At 36.5% G+C, this 25,450-nt stretch overlaps 1 protein-coding gene across 2 annotated transcripts in view; it reads right to left on the reverse strand.

Annotated features, from left to right (window-relative positions):
- USP38 (ubiquitin specific peptidase 38) overlaps positions 1-21,901 on the reverse strand; it is a 34,106-nt gene extending 12,205 nt beyond the window's left edge. For both annotated transcript variants that reach the window (XR_007151606.1, XM_047856375.1), the window contains exons 1-6: positions 20,650-21,901; positions 18,925-19,060; positions 11,904-12,033; positions 9,856-9,957; positions 6,076-6,234; positions 2,589-2,782 (exon numbers count right to left, since the gene is read on the reverse strand). Coding sequence is in view for 1 of the 2 variants with exons in the window: in XM_047856375.1 (XP_047712331.1) it covers positions 2,589-2,782; positions 6,076-6,234; positions 9,856-9,957; positions 11,904-12,033; positions 18,925-19,060; positions 20,650-21,331 (1,403 nt within the window). In the remaining variant the exon portion in view is untranslated. The remainder of the gene's footprint in view (positions 1-2,588; positions 2,783-6,075; positions 6,235-9,855; positions 9,958-11,903; positions 12,034-18,924; positions 19,061-20,649) is intronic.
- Between the last annotated feature and the right edge of the window lie 3,549 nt (positions 21,902-25,450).

Below are 25,450 nucleotides of genomic sequence, written 5' to 3' on the forward strand. Positions count from 1 at the left end.
AATAAAACATAGTGATTTTTGTACACATGTGTACACACACACGCATTTATTAAAAGCTAAAAGGAAGTTAGTTCAAGAACTTATTATCCTCAAAGTAAAATTTGATTCATTTGATGGCCCTTCACTTAGCAAAGTTACTACTTACAGTGAAGTGAAGAAGGAAGGGAAGAATGACAATAAATTAACAGTTACTATGGGACTGGGCAATGGCCCATGTACTGTTGTAAATTATTCCTATTTTCTGGATTAGCAAATAGAAATGAATTACGGTATCAGTTAATAACTTAAATTCTTTCATACCAGCATGAAATAAAAAAAATGTGTTGTCAACAAAACATACTGTAAAGTTAGAGTTATTTAATGGGTGTGGTACAAGTACAGGGTGGGAAAAGGATAAATTATTCAAAAAAGAACAGAAACAATTGGGTATCCATTTTGAAAAAAGTGGAATTAGATAAAAGTTTACATTATTACAAATGACACAGAGGAATAATGAGCTAAATGTGAAATACAAAACTACAGAAGTACTTAAAAGGAAAAAAAGGGGGGGGGGATGGAGAGGGGGAAGACTTCTTATAATTCAGACCCCACAAATGACAAATAACTGATCTCGCTGTATAAAACAAAAGCTATAAATGAAGCACTCTACAAATTTGAATCACACTGATACGAAGAGAGAATGTAATGAAAGACTATCATCCAGAGTACATATAAATCAATATGAAAAAGAAAAAGACCCAAAAGAAACGTGCACAAAATTAAAGAATAGGTTATTCAGAAAACAAACACAAATGAACAAAGAAAAATAGGGAGGGAAAACTCTGTAATGGTCAGCGATGTTGCAAATTAAAGCAAAAAGACATTTTTCCCCCAATTAGAAAATATTTCAAAGACTAATTATATCAAGTACTGCTAAAGGTATGGGGTCACAGGTACAATTATATATTAGTATGCAAGTTCAAATGCCATAGTCTTTCTGGAGAGCAATTTGGCAAACCCTATTCAAAGCAAATCCTATACATCTGCACAAGAGCAGAGAGATGTTAATTATGAGTAAAATAACTTAATATTCACCAATAGGAGTATGGTCAAATAAAATATACAGTAAATCTATTTACTCAGAATGACAGTTCTGTCACTACCCTATCACGGGAATACTTCCAACCGGAATCATTAAAAGATAAAAGCAAGTGCTGGGAAAAAGCATATAAATAGGATTATGAATATTTTTTAAAAAACATTTTAAAAATAAGATTATAAGTATTTAAAAAAACTTTTTTTAAATAGCATTTGTTCTTCTTCTAGATGAACTCTTATAACTAAAAAAATGGTCTCAAATGATGCACACAAAACTGCTAACAAATGACCTTTGGGGATGGGAATTTTTTTTTCATGTCTAATTTTTATTTTATACACTTCCAAATTTAATTTTTTAAACCACAAAGAATTTACATTATTACCAAAGGAATAAAATATACTATCTGCCTTTTCTTAGACAGTATCATAGTATCATACAAAAAGATGATACTCTTTGAAGCTCTTTGAAGCTCTTTGAAGCTGTTCCTGGTTATAATTGCTTTGGGTCTCTCCTTTCACTATCCTCTGTAAAATGAGACAGCAGGCCTAGATGACCTCTGGTGGTGAGATACAGATTTGAATTTAGTTTCATGCATAGTATTACTTGTGAGGAAGAGTATACATTTTTTTTTTAATTAAAAATTTCAAATACAAACAAATTAAAAAAATAAAAGAAAACACTAAGCCAAACAAAAAAACACCTTAGTGTTGGTAGTAGATTCTGGGGCCAGAAAATAAACCTAACTCTTCATCTTTTAGTTTGTGATTCCTCTAGGTAGGCATAAAAACTTACAAAGGCTTGGAACTCAATTGGTAAAGATCTGTGGTCAAGTTCCATAAATACTCTATTGGTACTGAAGAGAAAAATTCAACCAAGTTTTTGCCTTTTGGAAAATTTTATCATTATTTTGTACCTTTACAGATAGCACTCACATAGCTAACAACCTCTGATTTCCTATTTGCTTGGCTGCAAAAGAAAGTGAATTTGAAAGTAAATCTGTACGAGGACAAAGATACACATTTATACATTTGTTTATTATTTATCAATTTGAAGTGGGAAATAGAGCTTAAACTTTAGCAGCAATGAAGAAGTTATTAATCTGATAAACAGCAAAATACCTGCAAGCAGGAAAAACTAAACATAACTCCCTTAAAAGACATATAGGTTAAAAATACACTGTCTTACAGGATAATAATAAATTAGTACTTGAGGACACTTAAACTCTTTGGAATATGCTCACTTAATCCCTGTTATACTAAAAAATATCATCATTCAGAATATTCTAAATGCAATACATAATATAAATGTAAAGTAGAATTTATATAAGTTAACATTTAATAGTTCCTGAGCACTAAGAGCAATTTCATTTCTGAGTAAGGCAATTATATAAAAATATTAAAATTTCTGCCATTTATAAGAAATAATGTGAAGACAAACCCATTATCTTACATTTCATCACTATGTATCAATTTCTAGAGTTAAAAAACAAAATGTTCAAATTTAAACTTACTCTGTGGCCATAAACAATGCTTGTATAACACTGTTCATATAACATGTATTTCCTAGATTAATGAGGCCAGTTTTCCCAGTTTCAGATTTTCCAGAAAGTCTAGACAAGCAAGATGCCAAAGAATTGGATTGAGAAGTCCAGGCACTTTGATTGAGAATTAATTTAATCTTCTCTTCACTGGGCTTAGGAAAATCCTGTAGATCATAAAGAGGAGAAATAGTTTAAAAATATAAACCATTTTTGTTATTAACACCATAAAGAAGATTCTTCTGCTGACATTTAACCTTTCTTTCCTTCCACTTATTTTTTTTTATTTTTTAAAATTTACATCCAAATTAGTTAGCATAGAGTGAAACAATGATTTCAGGAGTAGATTCCTTAATGCCCCTTACCTATTTAGCCCATCCCCCCTTCCACAACCCCTCCAGTAACCCTCAGTTTGTTCTCCATGTTTATGAGTCTTGTCTGTTTTGTCCTCTCTCCCTGTTTTTATATTTTTGTTTCCCTTCCCTTATGTTCATCTGTTATGTCTCTTAAAGTCCTCATACGAGTGAAGTCATAGGATTTTTGTCTTTCTCTAATTTCACTTAGCATAATACCCTCCAGTGCCATCCATGTAGTTGCAAATGGCAAGATTTCATTCTTTTTGATTGCCAAGTAATGCTCCATTGTATAGATATACCACCTCTTCTTTATCCATTCATCCACTGATGGACATCTGGGCTCTTTCCAATAGTTTGGCTATTGTTGATAGTGCTGCTATAAACATGGGGGTGCACGTGTCCCTTCGAAACAGCACACCTGTATCCCATGGATAAATGCCTAGTAGTGTAATTGCTGGGTCGTAGGGTAGTTCTATTTTTAGTTTTTTGAGGAACCTCCATACTGTTTTCCAGAGTGGCTGCACCAGCTTGCATTCCCACCAACAATGCAAAAGAGATCCTCTTTCTCTGCATCCTCGCCAACATCTGTTGTTGCCTGAGTTGTTAATGTTAGCCATTCTGACAGGTGTAAGGTGGTATCTCATTGTGGTTTTGATTTGTATTTCCCAGATGATGAGTGATGTTGAGCACTTTTTCATGTGTTGGTTGGCCATCTGGATGTCTTCCTTGGAGACGTGTCTATTCATGTCTTTTACCCATTTCTTCACTGGATTATTTGTTTTTTGGCAGAAGCTTTTTATTTTGAATTTTTTTAAATTTTATTTTATTTTTGAGAGACAGAGACAGAGTGTGAGCAGGGGAGGGGCAGAGAGAGAGAGAGAGAGAGAGACAGAGACACACACAGAATCTGAAGCAGGCTCCAGGCTCTGAGCTGTTAGCACAGAGCCCGAAACGGGGCTTGAACCCACAAACTGCGAGATCATGACCTGAGCCGAAGTTGGATGCTTAACTGACTGAGCCACCCAGGCGCCCCATCTTTCACTTACTTACTTTTGAAATCACCTATAGAACTTGACCAGTCATCAAAAAATTACATTATTTTACATGGAAAAAATAACTGTGTCCTAAAATAAATATATACATCCTAAGGGTAGAATTTATTAAGTTGAGGAATATTCAAGAACAAGGAATTCAAATCACATTTGAACTATTTGTGTTTCCAATTTGTCAGAAGAATGTTTCAAAACTTTGAGATCAAGGTATACTGTAGTGCTATTCAAAGGCAACAGAACACGGACATAATTGAATAAATAATTTGCTTTCAAATTTTCTAGTAAAAATAAAAAATATCTTTTTCATTCACTAATATTTATTCAATATTAACCCTTAGAAATAAAAGCTCAAAGTAATCTGCGCATAAAAAATGAAAATCATCTAAGCACAATGACCGCTGACTTTGAAAAATAAAACTCAATGTCGTGTTTAACAATATAGAAAATTATTACAAGATACAGATTCTTTTATGTGCTCTATGACATATGAGATACAATTTTAAATCAAAGTGAATTCAAGCACGAATAGAACAATGGAGAATAATGAAAGTTGGTAACATCATTCAACCTTTTTTGGACTGCTATTACCATCTGGTACTTAGACCTTAGAAAACAAATATTTTCTGAAAGAATTTTAATCTCTTGATTTTCTTGCTATTGTTGCCAGCTAATAGAAAAGTGCTTCCCTTGGGTTTAGAGTGAGAACCTTGCTTCTTCTGAGCCTAGTTCAGTTATCAGAATTCTCAATATGTAAACCACTGAAAAATAACAAACAGCAAGAGGTTTCATCTATGGACACAGAAAGACATCGTAGAAAGACATTAACATTACTAATGAATCTATGATAAAAAGCTCCTTTACACAAAGACATATATAAATATCAAAGTGCCATACCAGCGGTATACATTAATTGTGCAAGAATCTTGTGTTCTGGGTTCAACCAAAATCAATTTGACTTCACCCATATAGTAAAAAGAATAAGCTTTGCATTCATTTCAGATACAGACGAAGTAATAAAGATATTGAGATTTATCTTGTATTTAAGATCTCAAAATTTAACATTTCAAAAAAAAACATTACTAACACAACTGATTTCTAATAACTTCTGATTAGTTCTGGCTGAGGCAAGTTCTCCAATTCTTTTGCTATACCCTGATCATGCAGTAAGTTTACTGAGTAAAGTGTACACATTGTGACCCATTCTTTAAGACAAACAGAATCAGTGCTTTTTAGGTCTAATAACTATACAAAGTTAAAAAAGGAGGGTAAGTTCACTAATAACTCAAGTAAAGATTCTATAAAATATGGATATTCGTGAATAGTCCACAGCAAAAATCGAATAAAAACAGGTAAGGAAACAAAGTCAAATATTTTATTAAACTGCCTTTCTGGATTCTAAGATATTCTTAATGTATTTTAACACTTCTGATATTGGAATACAATGGTGATGTATGTATTTACATAATGTAGCATTTCTTTTTACACTTGATCTTTGCCAAAAGTCTGAGAAGCGATTGTGTGCCATTTCTTTTTAAACAAATTTCCCCAAGAGTTGTTATAAAATTTTTTTACGTTTATTTATTTATTTTGAGGAGACACAGAGAGAGAGAGAGAGAGAGAGAGACGGGAGTAGAAAGAGAGGGAGAGACAGAATCCCAAACAGGCTCTGCAGTGTTAGCACAGAGCCCAACACAGGACTTGAACTCACGAACCCGTGAGATCATGCATGACCTGAGCCAAAATCAAGAGCTGGACGCTTAACTGACTGAGCCACTTAGGTGCCCCACAGGCTGTTACAAATTTAAAGATATGCCTCATAATTGATGGCATTGTAGAGCTAAAGAAACATGGTTATTAACTCAGATTAGTAACAGCAAGTAAGAGATTACTTCCTAAATATTAATGAATCCTGATTCCAATTACATTTTTCAAACAAAATGCATATTATATAGAATAGTAAATTGAATAGCTGGTCATAGAAATCTTTCACTACATTCATCTATCACATCATGGTCTGCAGCTGCATAAATACTGGTGCAACTACCATCATACCTTTATTGCTTCCAGAATAGGTTCGTAGAGATCTGGAAATCCAGAATAATGATACATCATACACTGTATCAATTCTGTTAACTGCACTAAGAAGGCTGTACTGGAAGGCAGACCATCGCTTTTGAAGGAGTGAACCAAATTAACTACATGAGGAACAATCTGAAGAGAAAAAAGACAAACATTCTTCAATTTATACAAATTGGCAACAAATTCTCTAGCCTACAAATGGAATGCAAATGTTACATGATCAGCAAATACTTTTCTGTATGTTCAGTCACAGCCTTTTTCTAAAAAAGCCAAGAAGTTAAAAATTTCGAGTATCAAAGTAAATCTAGTTTTGAAGTCACATATAATTTTAATTCCACGAGACCCCTCTCCTCATCCTTATGCTCCATCTAAAACAAACTAAGGTACAAAATAGAAGGCTTAGTCACTCCTGCCATTCTGAAAAATGCCTTAAGTTGAAAAATGTTAGGATTATTATATTTACCAGATTGTTTACAATAGAAACAAATTTTTAAAAGATAAACTGAGAATTAGCTTAAGGGCTCCATCTAGTGTGAACTTTAGATTTTTCACTTGAAAGAATTAAATGCTGTATATACTTTGCACATTAAAGTTTACTTCAAGAAAGTAAAGTAACTAAAATTACAGCTCAGGCTATAGGATTACCTTTCTTTTAGATAAGCAAATAAATGATGTCTTATGTTAGCATGGTTATCCTTATTAACAACTGCCATTCTCCACCTCCTAAAAATAGGAGATGGTTCTAAAAGGGAATCAGAAATTTCTAAGAAACTGGGGTTAAAAATAAAAGGGAAATCTAAAATGCTCATTGCTCAAAAACACACAGAAAACAGCACTGATAATAAGCACAAGAGTGTCCATTCATTATAAAATCAGGCTAAAGTCAATACACTGCCATTACGTATTCAAGATGATATTAACAAATAAACCCTGTTTTGCTTAAATGGTTCATTCCATTAGTACAGTGGTATCCTTGTTCCAACTAATTATTAATTATAATCTATTATTATACATTTATACTTCATATGTAAAAGGTATCTAAGAATATTATGTTCTATTTCTAAGACAATTTTTTGGTTGCCTAGTTGTAATAAAAGTGAAGTTAAAGTTTTATGGTCTCCAAATGGCAAATTATAGTAGTATCACAATCAACTTTCTTTCCTTCCTCCTAAAAAGAACAATCATATTCTTAAATTAACGCTGCTATTCTCTTTTTGCTCTGATTCTATGCTGGAGATCTTAAAATTACATTTTAGCTTTTGCACTACCTTCTTTAATCTTACCTCCATCAAAGGTTTTAATTTGATCATGAAACCATCAGTTCCTAATGAGTTCACTCTGCTGCTATTATCTCTACATTTCTACGCAAAGCTGAGTTATAATTTTGCTCCATAAGGCTATTTCTATCAGATACTCTCTTGCTAAAATAGTCAGAAATCCAAAATTATTTTGTTTCCTCACAGGTGAAAAGAAAGAGAGAGAGAGAAGTGGAAGAGAAGAAGAGAAAATAACTAAAAAAATGATTATTTAATTTATTTCCAAATCTTCCAAAACCCTTCCTAGTGTAGACCTGGTCTTTGCAATCAGGTAATACAGTTGTCTGCTATACATCCTATATGGTTAGAATTATCACTGACATAGAAATGAGACTAAGTTTTTCATAGGCATAGATATATATGTGCAAGTGGGCTATTACCTTCTAAATGCTTGGAAGTTGATATTTTTTGAATGAGAAAACTTAAATATTTGTCAACATTACTGTAATACTCATTAAACCTAAGTTACTATTTGAGACAATGTATATAACTTATTAGAAGCTTTGATATTTTTCTTTTGTATAAATTTCTTTCCACTTATAAAAAGCATAAGAAAAGTAATTTGATCTATAAATACACACATTATAACATCAATCTTGGTTTGCTCTAAAATAGTATAAACAGGTAATGTAATGAAGAGTGATGGTGATTCCAGATTATTGCTTATACTCAACAACTTCTAAACCTGAATCCTTCACTGAATTAGTTATAGCTGATTTAACTACCACATGATTTAACTACCACTAGATGCTCAAGTTCATTTTAGTTGAGTAGCTGGTCTGGCTATACAAATATACATATATATGTATGTATATATACATACACCATGCTTATAGTATGGAAGCAATAATTAGATATCAGTTTTTAGAATTTACTAAGCCAGATGACAACTTTTAATTTCAGATCTAATGATTTCTTAAATAAATGATTTCATATTTCAATAAGCTAAATATTTCAGTCAACCATTTTTTTAAACTATATATTTTTTTCAGAATATAAAAGCAATACAACAATATGGAGTATCTTCCATCTTTTAAAAAACTGTGAACAAAGAAATGGGTTTAGAGTATGGCATAAATGACTAATCAGACAGATTAAGAAATGTCCTCAGTTTGAGGAGCAATGAACATTAGAATGGATGACTAAGTTATGTTAGAGAATCTCCTTTCCAGAAATTCTGAAAAGAAAGCTTTTCTCAATTGGCCTACACGATTGTGCCTGAAGAGACACAAATAACTGATGTTCTTTACCTTGTTAAACTTTGCTAGTTCACCTGATGTATTAGCTCAAGTTTTGAGCTTTGCTTGTATAACCAGCAGATATAAGGTTATTGGTTGATGGTGAAGATCACCAATTAAACAATTAACTGTAGAAATTCTCACTAGACTCTGCTAGCATACCTGCTATATTAGCTTAAGTTTTGAGTTTTGTTTGTGTAACAAATATAAGGTTACTGGTTGATGGTCAACATCACCAATTAGGCAATTAACTGTAGAAATTCTTGGAATAACACAACCTAAGTGACAATGCATAATGTAATTACTTGTTGGTAAGGTTTACTTTCTACAAAGCCTGCAGATTTTCCTTCAGTGGCAGTGAGGCACTGAGCAGCCTATGCATGTATATGGTTCTCGGAGGCTAGTTAGTTATATTTCTAGCTAACAATGAACAACTGGGATTCAGCACTTATTCATCAGTCTCCTTTGAATCTGCTTGTAGTGGGTCCGCATTCCTAAGATTTTTACATTGTGGCTGGATTGATAATGAGGTTCTAGTCCTATTAAACTGAGGATCAGACCCTGGAGGAAGCAAGTAACCAGATAAAGCACTGCCTTTCTGTGATGTGCTAGATAGGTAAGTGGACAGGTTCTTTGAATAACATTTTATCATTTCCACCTGTTAATAACTGATAATGAAATAACTGAAATCAGATCAAATCAAAACCAGTGATGTAGCTCATTAAAAGTGGTAGGATTCCAGATATATTTTAAAGGTGGAGTCAACAGGATTTGTAGGTTATACGCTGGGAGAGAATGAAGTCTTAGTTCTGGGGCTATAAAGCAATTGATGTTTTCACGTTTCTGAAATTCTAGAGCAGTCAGTGGTTTTAAACCATTTTTCTTCTTCTACACTGTTCATACATGAAAAAGACAACCATTAGTGATGTGGACATGTGACATCTCTCGTGTAGAACAATAACTTTCAGTTGCTGGTAGTGGTTGCAAGTGGAGCAGTTTTGGTGAGATTCAGACATTCCGGAAATATATTCTTTGGAGGGAAATCCCATCACCTCAATTTTCTAAGAAATCATAAAGCTACAAGAAAATAGATTCAGGACTAACTTACGATCTTTTGACTACATGTAAATGTGACTCAATATTAAACTAAAATTTTAAAACAAAGCTTTTCAATGTAGAAAGCTTGTGTCCCAACTTACCAAATGGAACGCTTCTGGAGAATGCTGAAAACTAAGCAGCATATGTGAAAGAACTGCAAGAGCACCAGGTCTCACAAGAGGAAACCAAAGTCGATTAAAAACCTTCAAAAAAGATAAGACATCCGTCTTAAAGAGTTTGTAGGGAAATCATTAACCCAGTCAGCGGTTATTTTCCTTGGACCAAAAACACGTACCTGAGTACCCCCTTTCTGGAAAGTTCTATCATAACATGTTATTAAACTCTGGGAGAGAGAAAGGTGGGAGATAACAACATGACTGACATCAAGGGAATGCAGTGGCCTAAATAACTCTTAAAACCCCTTGATCAAATAAAAATCTGTCAAACCTTATTTACAAAGTGATAGTTCCTTGACCCACGCTTCATTCAATTCATTCAACAAATATTTACTGAGTACTTACTACTGCTCGGCATTGTTCTAGGCACTGAAGATACAACGGTGGATTAAAAGAAAAACTCTGATCCGATCAGGCTTACTGTCTACAGGGTGGGTAGACAATGAAAAGTAACATGGAGACAAGTGCTATGAAGAACAGGGACTGAGTAGCAAAGGGGTCTGCTATTTTATTATGATACTCAAAAAATTACTCATGTAAAAGATGACATCTGACTATGAAACGCTGAAGGAAATGAGAATAAGCCTGGCAGATACCTGGGAGAAAAGCATAATAAGCAAGGCAAATGCCAAGCACTACAAAGGCCCTGAGGCCTGCAGCTTGCTGTACTAGAGATACAGCAAAGAGAGCAGTGTAAGCAAAGCACAAAGAATGAGGCAGTAATAGATTTGATGAGAGAAGCAGCAGTGGGCGAGATCACGTAGGAGTTATAAGACACCTGTGGGGGACCAAGGGCAGGAGCAGGGAGACTACCGCAATCAGTACATCAAGGCATGATAATGGCTTTGGACCAAAGTGATAGTGATGTAGCTGGTTAAAAGTGATAGGCTTCTGGATATATTTTAAATGCGGCATCAACAGGATTTGTAGGATAACAGCTGAGAGAGAATGAAACGAGAGAAGGACAGCTTCACGGTTTTGGCCTGGGCGAGTGGAAGGATGAATTAACTATATAAGATGGGGAAGACCAGTCTGGGAGGGAAAAATCAGAGATTATCATGAAAAAGTTGAATTTGAGACCGAAGTATAGACAGGTGGATACGTAAATATGGAGTTCATGGGAAAATAATGAATGAGAAATAGAAACCTGGCAGTCGTTAACTTAGAAACATTATTTAAAGCCATGGAACATATTTGCTCTGAGTATGGATTGAGAAGAAAATGGATCAAAGGTGAAAGAAACTCTAAAGCACTCTAAAGTTAGAAAGATCCACTATAAGAGACTGAGATGCTAGTGAACCAGGGCAAAAAGAGAAGTGAACTGGGACAAACACTAAGTGAGGAAAGTATTTCAAGAGGGAGTGATCAACTGTCAAATGCTGTTGATAGGTTAAATGAGAGGAGGCCTGAGAAATAACTCTGAGTTTAGCAATACTGGAAAGCACTGGTGTCAAAGATAGTTTTGGTTGAATGATGGTGGCACAAGCTTGATTAGTTGGATGCAAAAGATAATAGGAGGGGCGCCTGGGTGGTTCAGTTACGCATCCTATTCTTGACTTTGGCTCAGGTCATGATCTCAGTTTGTGAGTTCGATCCCCACATAGGGTTTTAGTGCTGACAGTGTGGAGCCTGCTTAGGATTCTCTCTCCCTTCTCTCTGACCGCCCCCATGTGCGCACATGTGTGTGCACTTGCACAGGCACTCTCTCACTCAAAATAATAAACATTTTTAAAAAAGGAAGATAATGGGAGGAAATGTTTTCATATTCAATACTTGAAAACAGCAAAACTATTTTAATTACCTATACTTAAATACCATTTTCAGTTTCTAAAGGCTGTTTCAAAATTATTATTCAAAACAAAACCCAAAATAAGAACATACTCAACATTAGATACTTTACAGGGGACAACTCAAAGATAAAACCATTGATTAGGAGACCATTCATTTTAAGAGATTTAAATACTCCCACTTACCAGTTCTATTTTCAGTAAAGTAACATCTATCAAAATAGTAAACTTCTGGACAGCTGCTAGTCCTTTCAGGAGTGCAATTACCCATGTGTCCACATGCTGAGCCAATGGCCAGGACAGCCAGTCAATCATTCTGAAAATTGAAAAACAAAACTATTAATCTTGAAAATATTTTCAACATCTTTTAGTTGGAAATAACAAGGGTTAGAGTAGATAACCACTCCCTTTGTGACTCAGTATTTACTGAGTTTGCTTATGAAAAGCATTGTTTTAGATGTAGAAATGAGGGGTGCCAAAGTGGCTCAGCTGGTTACTCGGCTCAGGTGATGATCTCATGGTTGGTGAGATGGAGCCCCACGCCAGGCTCTGTGCTGACAGTATGGAGCTTGCTTGGGATTCTCTCTCTTCCTCTCTCTACCCCTCCCCTGCTTGTATACTCTCCCTCTCTCAAAATAAATAAACATTAAAAAAATAAATAAAATTATAAGATGTAGAAATGAGTATAATGGGTGCTTGTACTCAAAGAGTTTCCAATCTTGTAAGCTGATAGTTTCTCACATATTTCAATAAAAAGAATTTCTGATAAAGGGTCATTTCACATAAATGCAAAGTTTTAAGTTGAAGTTACATAGTGGAATCTAGAATTTATTAGGCAAACTTACTCTAAGAACAGTTCAAATGTAGTTCTCTAAGATACAAAGGAACAAAATTTCTCTTTTCTAGTAACTGCAGTCTAAATATGAAATGCACTTTTAAAAAAGACTGTATTTTGAATTGTGAAACAGGTCTCTTCACCCTTTCAGTATCCTACCGTACCAAGAAAAAAGGAAACGTCAAATAGATAAAAGGGTACTGAAGTGTAAATATACCATATATTGAATTACTGTTTATATTGAATTAGTGTTTTTCTTCTTGAGTAGCAACCCAGTTTAATGGATGTAACAGCAAAGTAAGATGGAGTTTGACAGAGACTGTCCCCAACGTTAGACATCAATCACAATGAAGAGTGGTACAACTCTTTTGGAAAGCATTTGGGCCAACTGTTCATATTATTTGATCCAATGATCCAATTCTGGGGATTACATAAGAAGAAAATAGTAGTGGATAAACAAGTTTTTAAAGTCAGAGTGATCTAGTTTCAAAATCTCAACTTACCATTTATTAATTGGCGGGGGGCTCTAATACCTGATTAAGTTACTTAACCTTTGTGTCTCAGTTTTCTCATCTGGAGACTACAGATAAACATGCTTATTTTACAGAGCTGATGTGAAGACTACATGAGTTAATGTATGACACTGGAAATACTCAATGTGCATGCTTCTCTTCTACCAAATATTAACATATGTGGCAATAAATAATTGAACAAAATGTCCAATATAAATACTAAGTATACAAACATATGACCAAAAGAGCAAGGAACATGTTTAAAAAATGGCCTTCTAAATTGACTTGGTCATTTTCACAACAGTTACGTTGTAACTACCTACATTAACACTGGAGTGTTATCTTTTTTAAGGTTTTTGCTCTTAAGATTAAAATGTTCCATCCGACATCAAGAGTGGTCCAAAGTCCAAATGCACATTAACTACTAGTTATCTGTATGTTCCCTATGCTCTCTACACATATTAATTTCTCCTCTTGTTTTTCTAGCCATCTTCTTCTAACAATGATGGTTATAAATCATTTAAGTAGTCCCTGACAGCTGTTCCACATCTTCCAACCATTGTTAAGCTGATTTTCATAAAAGTTTATAGTCACTCTACACACATAGAGAGACACTTGCATTTGTGTACAACGAGTAAATTCACTGTAGCACTGTATTTAGGATATGAAAAACATGCAAACAATATAAATGTCTATAAATAAGGAAACAGCTAAATATACTATGGAACATTATGTAGAGTTTTAAAGAATAAGATGGATGTATATGAATCTATCCATGGGGGTCCAACATGGAAAGATCTGAAATACTGTTCAATTAAAAAAGAAAAAAAGTGCCAGTTAAGTCTTTTAAAAACTGTTTTTGTTTAAAAGAAAATCACGTGAGTACATATTGTACATTTTTTGAGTGCAAATATGCACACAAAAAAAGATGTGGTTCAGAGAAGGGGTATATGGGAGCACATCTCCTGGGCTCTATGGACTCTGCCCTGTAGGGAATGGCACTGCTGGAATAGAAACTAGGCTCCCTGGAACACAGGGCCCTGGGCCAGAACTCCCCTTAGGTCAGGTCTAAGGGGGCACAGTAGAAAATTCCACTTAGCTAAGGTTCTTCATTATACCTAATCACCCTATCAGCTTTTTCCTCGCCTCTCCATTTCTAGCTTCCCATCTCATAAGCCTCTACTCTTTACCTTATCCCATATGTCCCCAAACTCCTGACCATCCTAAAGAAACTTCAAGTCAGAAGTAACATGAATTAGAAGCCATTCACTCAACAAATATTTGAGTGCCTATTATAAAACAGGTATTCTATTAAATGCTGAAAATATAATAGTAGTTACAATTTCTGCTTTCAAATTGCTAAGAAAAGTTAGGAAATTTGTCAACAGTTACACAATTAACAAACAGTAAGTAGTACTGCTATTTGAACTAAGGTCTGCTGGTAAGTAGCGGAACACTTTTAGCTACACTTTAATTATATTCCAATTGTGCTTCAATCTGACAAGACTAGCATATGCCCAAATCCTTTCAGGCACAGGCATTGTGAGATGAGTTATTTTTATGGTTAACGACAGTAATCTTGTCCACCATGCATTGGTTACTGCATGAATTTTAAGGACACTTAACCTTGATATATCAAGTTAATTTCTTACCATTTAAGAACATTTAACTGTAGTTGTAATTTATGTACTTTGAAGTCTTTCTTCCTCCATTAGGCCAGGAGCTTAAGAGCAGTGATCTTACTATTGGGTTTTTGTTTGTTTGTTTGTTTGTTTGTTTTTCGATCTTTAATCTTTGGACCCCCAATATTTAGCACAGTGCTTGGCACTGAGAAGGAGCTCAAATTTGTGGAATAAATAAAACCATTTCTTTCTAGAGCTAAAAAATATGCAACTTGAAAACCCTTAACATTAAAATTAACAATATTATATAGGACATAAAATAGATTTATTCTTAATTTGTGGAGAATAAAACCAATTTTCACTTTTAGAAGGCAGCTTCATGGCTAGATCCAGCCTCAGTTGCGTATTTGTTACACCGTTTTAAAAACCGGGAAATTTCACATAAAAAACTTTCAGGTTTCTTTTGAAAAATCAGATCAGCCACACTGAACTCAAATTTCCTTGTGGCTCAAGAAAAATGGAGTTGAGGATCAGCTTCCCCTTTTGGAAGGTGATTGTGCACCCCATCCCTTATTATTTCAGTTACATACAGCCTATTTCATACTTTAATGTTACTTATCTGGTCCTGGTATGGTATTTGGATTTCTTCAACGTTTATTTATTTTTGGGACAGAGAGAGACAGAGCATGAACGGGGGAGGGGCAGAGAGAGGGAGACACAGAATCTGAAACAGGCTCCAGGCTCTGAGCCATCAGCCCAGAGCCCGACGCGGGGCTCGAACTCACGGACCGCGAGATCGCGACCTGGCTGAAGTCGGACGCTTAACCGACTGCGCCACCCAGGCGCCCCTGGATTTCTTTGTATTATAGAAAATAACTGTTAAAGCATGGTAAGTTGTCTGTGTGGGGTAGTACGGAGTATGGGGAATTATAAGGTGGGAGTATGATAAACTAATCATAGCTATTCTTTTCAGTTACATTTGCAACATAAGACTAATTACTACAGATACACTGTAGGTTAAATAGGATCATGTACGATAAATCAGAAATCCAATACAAAAACTGGATCACAACTTCCCATCCAAATAGGCAAAAATTAATTATTGATTATATTTTATTTTAAAAAATTTATTTATTTATTTTAAGCAATCTCTATGCCCAATGTGGGGCTCAAACTCATGACTCCGAGATGAAGAGTTGCGTGCTCTTCCTACTGAGCCAGACAGGTGCCCCACAAATATATTTTAAAAACAAAACAAATTCATGGGGCACCTGGGTGGCTCAGTCGGTTGAGCAGCTGGCTTCGGCTCAGGTCATGACCTTACAGTTTGTGAGTTCAAGCCCTGCATTGGGCTCTGTGCTGACAGCTTGGAGCCTGGAGCCTGCTTTGGATTCTGAGTCTCCCTCTCTGCCCCTCCCCTGCTCTCTCTCTCTCTCAAAAATAAATAAATAAACATTAAAAAAAATTTTTTTTTAAACAAAACAAATTCATAAGTTGGATACTATGACTGTTTGAAAACATTGAAAAATTAGGATTAAGAGTGCTGACTGCCAAGAATTGGAATTTGCACTTGATGTAGCAAGTGGTGAAGTCATTATAATTTGTTGATCAGAAGGGAAAAATGAATAGGTCAGGATGATTTAGAGAAGAGAGCTAAGTCAACTGATGGCAAAAAGACCAACTAGAAGGTTCTGTTGTAATGACTTAGGGCATATAATGAAAAATCTTGAATATTATTCCCTATGCAATGAAGGTGACAGACCAATTGATATCTAATTTCACTTTCAGCTCTGAAATCTATAATTCTCTGAATCTTCCCATCTTATTTAGAAGACCACATAATTTATGATATATTCATCTCAAAGAGAAACAAATTTTAGTGCAGTGTAGTCACACTGACAAAGGAATATTACTGCTAGGCAGGACACAGAAGGAATTTCATTATGGAGAGATGGATGAGATATGAGTGTTTCTTAAAAATAAATGAACAATGAGAACTTTACATAAAGACTTGGAATTCAACCACGTATAGAAGAGAATTGATAAAATGATAAGAATAAATGGAGAAGTAAAAATAGAAAGGACAATATGAAGAAAATCCTAATAGAGTGGTGTCACCACATTTCTAGAACTTTAAGAACTATGAATATAAAGATACCAAGAAGATGAAAACAACAATACAGACCACCAAATATGGCAAAGAGATCACCATAAATTGAAAGTAGTGGGGATAGGGGTACCGGGGTGGCTCAGTCAATTAAGCACCTGACTCTTGATTTTGGCTCAGGTCATGACCTCATGGTTCATGGGATTGAGCCCTGTGTTGGGCTCTGCTTGGGATTCTCTCTCTCCCTCTCTCTCTCTGCCCCCTCCTGCTCTCTCTCTCAAAATAAATAAATAAACTTAAAAAAAAAAGTAGTGGGGATAGAGGCCATACAGCAAGAACGATTTATATAGATTTTTCTTCAATATACAAAGCAAGTTCACGTATCTATGGAAATTAAGGAGAGAATGAGCAATGAGAATCTGAAAGTAATAGTTACAGATAAATTGATTCAGCTAAATTTAAGAGCACAACGAAGAAAGAAGGAAAGCAAGAACAGAAAGTCCTTTTTAAACACTAGACATAAAAGGGAAAAAGGTAGAAAATATCAAAGTCCTCAAAGTTTGTGTTACAGACAGTGAGATATGTATACATGTAACTTTCTGAGAAACCAACATAAATACTTAAGTTTATGTCATGTCTGTAATTTTATAGCAGGTACACAGAAACCATTTTGTTCCAAATCCCTGTATTTTATTTAGATGTGCTATAACACATAGATACACACAGATACACACACACACACACACACACACACACACACACACACAAATTACAAGAAACCCCAGGCAGATATGAAACAAAAATAGGTAGAGAGGAAAAGCTCAATTAAAAAGAGTCGTTGAAATAAAGAAACATAATAGTTGGAATAAGCTCTATAAATGGGTACCTTTGAAGAAAAAATTATAGCAAATTGTAAGACAGTTCTGATGTTTTTCCCCTTAGCTCTTTACAGGGTTTGCTCCCTTATTTCATTTACATCTTTACTTCATCAGCACTGTCTCATTGAGGCTTTCCTAATCCATCCTATTTAAAATTCCAAGCCATTTCCTCATATTTTATGTCTTTCCTATCTACTTTTTTCCCAAAGCACTCATCACTATTCAACATACTAAATTATAATCTTACTTATCATATTTAATAAAATCTAAAACAAAATCAACTTTAGGATGTATAATTAGTTTACGTATCACTAAGGCAGGAAAAATCATGTCTACAGCAAATGACTGCGTATTTCCACATTTCAACATCTCTGAAATCAGGATGCATCTTGGAATCAATAAAATGTTATTAGTTTACTGTATGCCTTTCCATCTAGAAAGTAAGCCCATGAAGACAGATAATTTTATCCATTTGTTCAAGGAGATTCTGAAACACTGCCTGGCACTTATGATAAGTGTCCAATAAATGTGATTTGAATAAATAAATGAATGAGTTAATAAAAGCATGAAAATGTTGGGAAGGATAAATAATATTAAGTTTACACCTACAGATATATGAATAAACTGCAAAACATCAAGAAGGAGAAAAACAAACATTAGCAGAAAAGCCTAACTACTGACAAAGGAATGACAATTTGACTGACAGCAGACTCCGTATCAGCAACAATAGTTGCCAGAAGACAATGCAGTATTATTTTGAAAACACGAGGAGAAAATGACTATCAATTAGAATTCTATATCTTGCCAAGTTCTCTACTGAAGATTAAGGAAGAAAAAATGTATTTCAAGCAAAGGTCGAGTGCATTACCCAGAAATTCCAGTTGAAAGAGAAAGTAAAAGTATATACTTAGCTTAAAAACAAAACAAAACAACCCAGAGAGAAGAAATAGGTTCCAGAAACAATAATGAGTAAATAAATTAGTAAAATATATTGATAATCTAATATACAGTAAGCATATATGTCTATATTTTTGGAATTAAAGTTTAATTGAAAATGTTCTTTGAATTACTGGAATGCCTGTCAAATCTATAGTATGGTAAATAATTCATTCCAATTACTTTGGAGAATCTTTATGCATTTGATTCTATGATTTCAATTTTAAAAATCTAAGTTTTTCATTACCCACACAATACAACAAAATATCTCCTCCTCCCAAATCTACAACACCATCTATAGTGTCATGAAGAAGTACCTGCAAAGAGCTTGGGTCATACTTGCATCTTTTACATTTGGATCCGTAGTTAGGCTCCTGATGAGAACTGTAATCATCTGAAGAGGAATATGCTGCACAAGGCTTGCCAATGCTACAGAAGGTTCAAATGATGCATCTATTTTTTTAATTAAAAAAGAAAAAGGAATATGGCAAGAAAATTCAAGTAAAGTATTTAGAGAGAAACAATTTACCAAAAAAAAAAAAAAATGTTATTGCAGCAAAGGTGTTAATCAGGAAGCAGTTGTTAATGTTCTACCTCATGCGTAGATGTTAAATTACAGAAATGAGAGATGAGGGTGAATAGCAATGACTGTTCATTACACAGAAAATTACTACAATATAAAAACTATGGTTCGCTATTGCCAGATTCAGTCTGTAAGTTACTTTGTTTTCCTGTATTATTTAATATTAAGTTACTGTTGTGCTAAAATTTTCATTTGTAAGTCAGCAATGAAAGGTATCATTTAAATTCCCACTTTAGACCCTTCAATGTAACTTATAACCATGAATTACAGTAGTCATTATGTTGTTCTAAGGAAGATTTAAAAAATATCTTAATGAAGTGAAAATTAAGGTGAATTTTGAGGGAATTTGCTTAAACTACATAATAATTGAACAATTCAAGGTGAGCACCTTTACTGCTACAGCTGACAAAGTTCTGGGGAAATCTTACAGTTCTAGCTACACTGGTAATACAAGAAAAATTACAATCAAAAGAATAAAACAACTAAGATGCTGCAAATATACACTTGGTAATTCTTTCCTAAACATATTTAATTCATCACAATGCATGAAGCTTGTTAAAACTCTACTCTTATTTCTCTCTGGTTCTCAAGATAAAAGGAAGACACCTCCTTAAGAAGTTGATTCAAACAACAGCCAGGGAGAATGACTGTACCAAGAAGAGAGGAAGTAAACACAGTTTTGGATCTAGTTTCACAAATTACAGAGCTGAAAGCTCCAAGTCCAAAAAGGAATGTAGATACAAGGTAAAATCCCTGGTGAGAAAGCATATTCTTGCCAATTATTACTTGGCTCCTTCCCACTTTCTAAGGATGTAGTTCATGGGCTATACCCTGAGCACAAAAACACCTATTTAAGGCCTCATACTCTTTCCTTTCCCTCATTCTACCTGCACCCTTTCTTTCCTACACTACAGCAGACAGAAAATGTCAATATTTAAAAAGTACATAATTAGCTGGAATAATCCAGTAATAAAACAAACCGCACAGCCCATGAATAAAAAAGTGGGAAAATTAAAAAAAAAACAGGGGAAAAACTTGTAACGACAAGATGACAGAGTCAAAGTACAATAATAACATGATAAACATTATCATGCTGTCATTAGTCACTAATGAATAGAAGCTTTATATAGTAGTTGTCAACCCTCAAAGCATTCCATAACTTCAGCAGAGGCTGGGCAATTAAGCAACTTATTTAGTGCCAAAGATCTTAGACCTCAATGTTCTCAACATTTAAAATAGGAACGCTGTCTTTTTTTTAAGGCACAAAGGGACAGCTTAAAAAGGGTAGTGAATAGGAATACAATTTTGGATGAGGGTATGGAGATTTGTTTTCCATTGAAAATGTTTTCAGGGCAGAGAACCAAACATGGTTGTGTGTGTGTGTGTGTGTACGTGTGCGTGTGTAAAAGACACAATGAATTTCCAAGAGAGATTTTTTTTGGAATATAATAACACTTACCTGTGGAAGAAATGCTTGCAAAAACTTCTTGCAGGGAAGGGAGGAGTGTGGAGGGCTCGGCCTTCCAGATGTTCTGCAGCAAGTTACTCACTTTTGTCACCTGAGACACATATTCCCGCAGCTCCTTCTCCTGGGTGGACACGCACTGGAAATGGCCTATCGTTCGAACAAGCTGTTGACAGAAGGTGATTGACAATTTTCCCTTGGGGATGCACTGCACGAAGTCGCTCAGCAGGTCGCTCAATCGGGCACACAGCTGCGGCTCCGGCCTCTCACACACCATACGTAACACCTCCACTTGAAGCAGGCTGAAGAGGTCTAGCACCGACGGGCAGCTCATGATCAGCTTCAGGCCGTTGTGAATGTAGTCCAGAATGGCTACGTCCTTCCTGTCCAGCGAGTGGTAACCCTGCTGAAGGAGGCCCAACACGAACGTCTTGTTGAAGAAGGACTCGAACTCCGGCCGGTGGTACCGTGCATAGGCCTCCAGCACTTGGTGCCCCACCTGCCGTTGAAAGGGGTCTTGGCCCTCCAGGATGAGCCGGGTAGTCAGGTCAAACATGGCTTCGCACTGCGCCTCGTCCAGCCAATGCTCTGCTGATTCCACCACCTTCCGCACAATCACCCGTTTCAGGGGCAGTGGGTGCGAAGAACTCACCAGGCCCTCCAGGATCTTGTCCATTGTCGCCAAGCTGCAAGGCCAGGGCCACGGGGTTAGGAGCGGGGGCCGACAGTCCCGACGTGGGGCACGAGAGTCCCGTGGCAAAGGGGAACTTGGGGCGCAGCAGTAGCGGTACCGACCACCGCCACAACAGTCTCAGCAGCCACATTTATCGGGTAGAGGAGCCCATCCAAGTCCGGGTGGGGGGTGGCAAGCCTGGGTAGCGTAAGAGCCAGCACCGCCCGTCGCGGGCCTAACGAGCCAGAGGCCCGCACTCCGCAGATGCCCCGGGCCTGCGTTCCCTCTCAGCATCAGCGCGGAGGGGATGGCGGGGACCCTCGGCAGCGGCGGTCACACAGGGCCCGGGGCTGCCAGCCAGTAGGTGGAGGAAGCTCGCCTTCACTTCCTGGGGCAGGTGTGGGCGTCCGGCCTTTAGCAGGTCATAAGATGAAACCCGCCCTGGGTTGAGTCAGAAGCCGCTGTCACTGAAGGTGCCGGGTCAGCTCCGGAGAAGAGAAGAAGCTAACACACTTGACCCGGATTCAGAAGGTCCCACAAACAGGAAGTGAAGGACTAAGACCCTCCGGAAAGGCCCGCCCCTCCGCCCCCCCGCCGCCCCTCCGCCGCCCCTCCGCCCCTCCGCCGCCCCTCCGCCCCTCCGCCCCTCCGCCGTCCCGCCCCTCTTTCCCTCTCCCCCTCCTCCGCCCCAACTCGCAGACTCCCCGCCCCCCACCCCGTCTACGCGCGGAATCCCTTCCCGTCTTGCCACTGCTGCGCAGGCGCGGCCGCTGCCTGTTGAGTCGCGCGGCGACGCTTGCGTCAGTGGCCATCGTGTGTCGAGTCACAGGCGGCTTTCTGGGAGGCGCGGCCGCGAGCGGAAGCTGAGGAGGTGGTTAGGGTTTTTAGGATTCCTACTTCCTGATCTCTGTAGGTTCTGTCCGGGTCAGGTTACTCGTGAAAGCCCGAGGAAGTGCTATTTATGTAACATTTTGTGAATAAGAAAGTTTTGGAAACGCGAGAAGAGCATTTAAGTAAAAAGGAAGGGAACGCAAAACTGGGATTGAGGAGAAAACGTTTAAGGTCTTGGCTCATTCATCGAGAAATGAATTAACGCTGCTTAACGCGAATGCCTTTCTCCTATGTTGTGGTTATTAAAGTAAGGACTGTACTGGCAGCTGCATACACATTTTAGAAAGGTCAGTATTGGTAGAGGTTTGCTTCGTCAAGCGTCTAAGTCTTTTTAGTGAGCTTTTGGAACATACGGAAAACCTAAAAGCCGTCCCCAAAATAGAAGAGTAAGGAAAATGGCAGGTGAGAAAGGATGAAAGGCATATATTTGCCTATGTCGTAGTTAAGAGTATTTAGTACCTCTTTTTGTTGCACTTCACTTAAAGAAAATAGTGCTTCGCAGATACTGGGATTTTTATAAATTGAAGGTTTGTTGCAACCCTGTGTCAAGCAAGTCTTTTGGCACTGGCTTTCCAGCTGTTATTGCTAACTTCATAGCTCTGTCGCATTTTGGTAATTGTAATATTTCAAACTTTTTGATCATTACTTGTTAGGGTAATCTGTGAGCTGTGATTATTCACTGGAAGCTCAGATGATGGTTGGCATCTTTTAGCAGTATAGTATTTTTAAATTAAGGTATGTATGTTTTTAGACATAAAGCTATTACACACCTAATAGACTACAGTGTAGTGTAAAATTAGCATTTATATACCCTAGGAAACCTCAGAATTCATTTGACTCCATTGTGGGAATTCATGACAGTGGTCTGGAACTGAACCAACAGTATCTTTGAGGTATGCCTGCATGTGTGTTTGCTGACATTGGAGATGGTTAATAGCAAACAGATGCAGTCATCATGCTTGTACTCTCAAATACCAAAGGTTCACAATAAGAATTTAGGTTTTAATCAGAGGCCTTTAAATTGGGAAAACATTGCTTCATTATAGCCCCATTCAGGTTTGCCTAATATAGTTGTGAAATTTGGCATAAATAGCCTATAATGGTGACCAAATTTTAAAGAAATGGTTTAAGATTGCTTACTTTGCCAAATATTGTTTTGCTTTTACCCATTTACAAAATGATTACACCAATATATTTAACATGTCAATTAGGGTAATCTTAAGAATAGTTTAGATGAGGGCCGCCTGGGTGGCTCAGTCGGTTAAGTGTCCGACTCTGTTTTGGCTCAGGTCATGATCTCACAGTTCGTGAGTTGGAACCCCACATCGGGCTCTGTGCTGACAGCACAAGCCTGCCTGTGGTTTTCTCTCTCCCTCTTTCTGCCCCTCCCCTTCTCTCTCTCTCTCTCTCTCTCTCTCAAAATAAATAAACACACTTTTAAACAAACAAAAATAGAATAGATGAGAAAAGAGTTAAGTAGAGGAAACTTGAGACTTAGTTGGTAGGAAGAAACTGAAGATAAAAGAGAAATAAAACAATTGATTTATCATGCTAGAGCACAGGAATAGCTTTGAAATTCTTCCTTTTCAAATAGAGGGTAAAACCACAGAGTAAAGTTTGACTTTACTGGGAATGGTGCCACATTGGAAGACAAAAATCATGTAGAAAGTAAAACATTAAGAGGAATGAATGGTAGGATGATGAATTTAAGGTGTAGCAGAGATTTGGAATTAGCTTAATGGAGAATTTGCTAGGGAGCCAATTGAGGATGACTGAAGATTGCTAAACAACAGTGAGGTAATTACCCCAAAATAGGCAGGAAAAAATATTGGTTGGTTAAAAACTTGACTAATAACTTTAAGTCATTAATGACCTTTCATTTTTTCTGTGATGTCTTGAGAAATCGAATGTTGTAAAATAAAATATGTGAGAGGACGTAGTGCAAGTTGTTCTCAGTCTGCATAATACAGATAGCATAGTTTTATACTTCTCAGGCTTCCAAAAGCACCATGACTCAGTATTTTAAAAGTACTTCCTGAGTGATAGGTTCATGACAAAAAATATTTACTAGGGGTTTTATGATAAAGTATTCAATGCATGTTTCCCTGTTTGGCCATTGGTTAAAAAAAATGTACATAATATGCTCTTCTTGTTAGAAGATTTAACTTGAAAGTGGTCAACTTTGTATAGTTTATTTTATACCACAACTAAAAGTTGTATAATAGTACCATGTTCTTATTCAACATCTTAAGATATTTTCAGAAGTCTATGGAAAGGTTTTGTTGGAAGTGGGTTATGCCACTGATCATTGAATTAATAGGTGCTATTGCTACAGCCTTTAAAATTTTGTATAAAGATTTACTCTAAGGCCCCAGTTGCAAATTAAATGGTTTAATGAATATCTTAGATCTGGGAGTGGGAGCTAAGTGATGGGGGTAAAAGAGAAAAAGCTCAAGGTAAGGAATTATCATTTACCAGGCACCACTATTTGCTTGGGACTCAATATAGTATACTTTATCCTTAGTTCTCAAACAGACTTTTGGAGGTAGACATTAGGGTCTACATTTTATAGATAAGGCAATGAAAGTGTGAGAGGTCAAATAAATAGCTGTTAGATGCAAAGTGTGTGTGTGTGTGTGTGTGTGTGTGTGTGTGTGTGTGTGTTTATATGTTTGTGATAGGCAAAGAGGAAAGGCATTTCCAAAGGCAGTGGTTAGAGTTGGCCAACTGCAACCATGCTACTATGAGGTTGTTTTTCCCCAGGATGTTGATATCATCCTATAGAATCAAAAGCAAATTCATTGTGTAGATTAGAAAGAGCTGTGATTAATAAATCATCTTGTGAATGATTACTAATCACTTTATGCAATTTATGTTCATGTACATTTTTTATTAAAAATTATTTTTTTCAATGTTTTTTATTTATTTTTGGGACAGAGAGAGACAGAGCATGAACAGGGGAGGGGCAGAGAGAGAGGGAGACACAGAATCGGAAACAGGCTCCAGGCTCCAAGCCATCAGCCCAGAGCCTGACGCGGGGCTCGAACTCACGGACCGCGAGATCATGACCTGGCTGAAGTCGGACGCCCAACCGACTGCGCCACCCAGGTGCCCCTCATGTACATTTTTTAAATTGTAAGAAAAAAGGTGGAAAGATACCAATCACTTTGATATGGTATAATATTTTTTATGATTACATAATGTACACCAAACTTCCCTAACTACTCAGTT

Source organism: Prionailurus viverrinus, chromosome B1 (assembly GCF_022837055.1).
Source record: "Prionailurus viverrinus isolate Anna chromosome B1, UM_Priviv_1.0, whole genome shotgun sequence".
In the NCBI taxonomy this organism is placed as follows: Eukaryota; Metazoa; Chordata; class Mammalia; order Carnivora; family Felidae; genus Prionailurus; species Prionailurus viverrinus.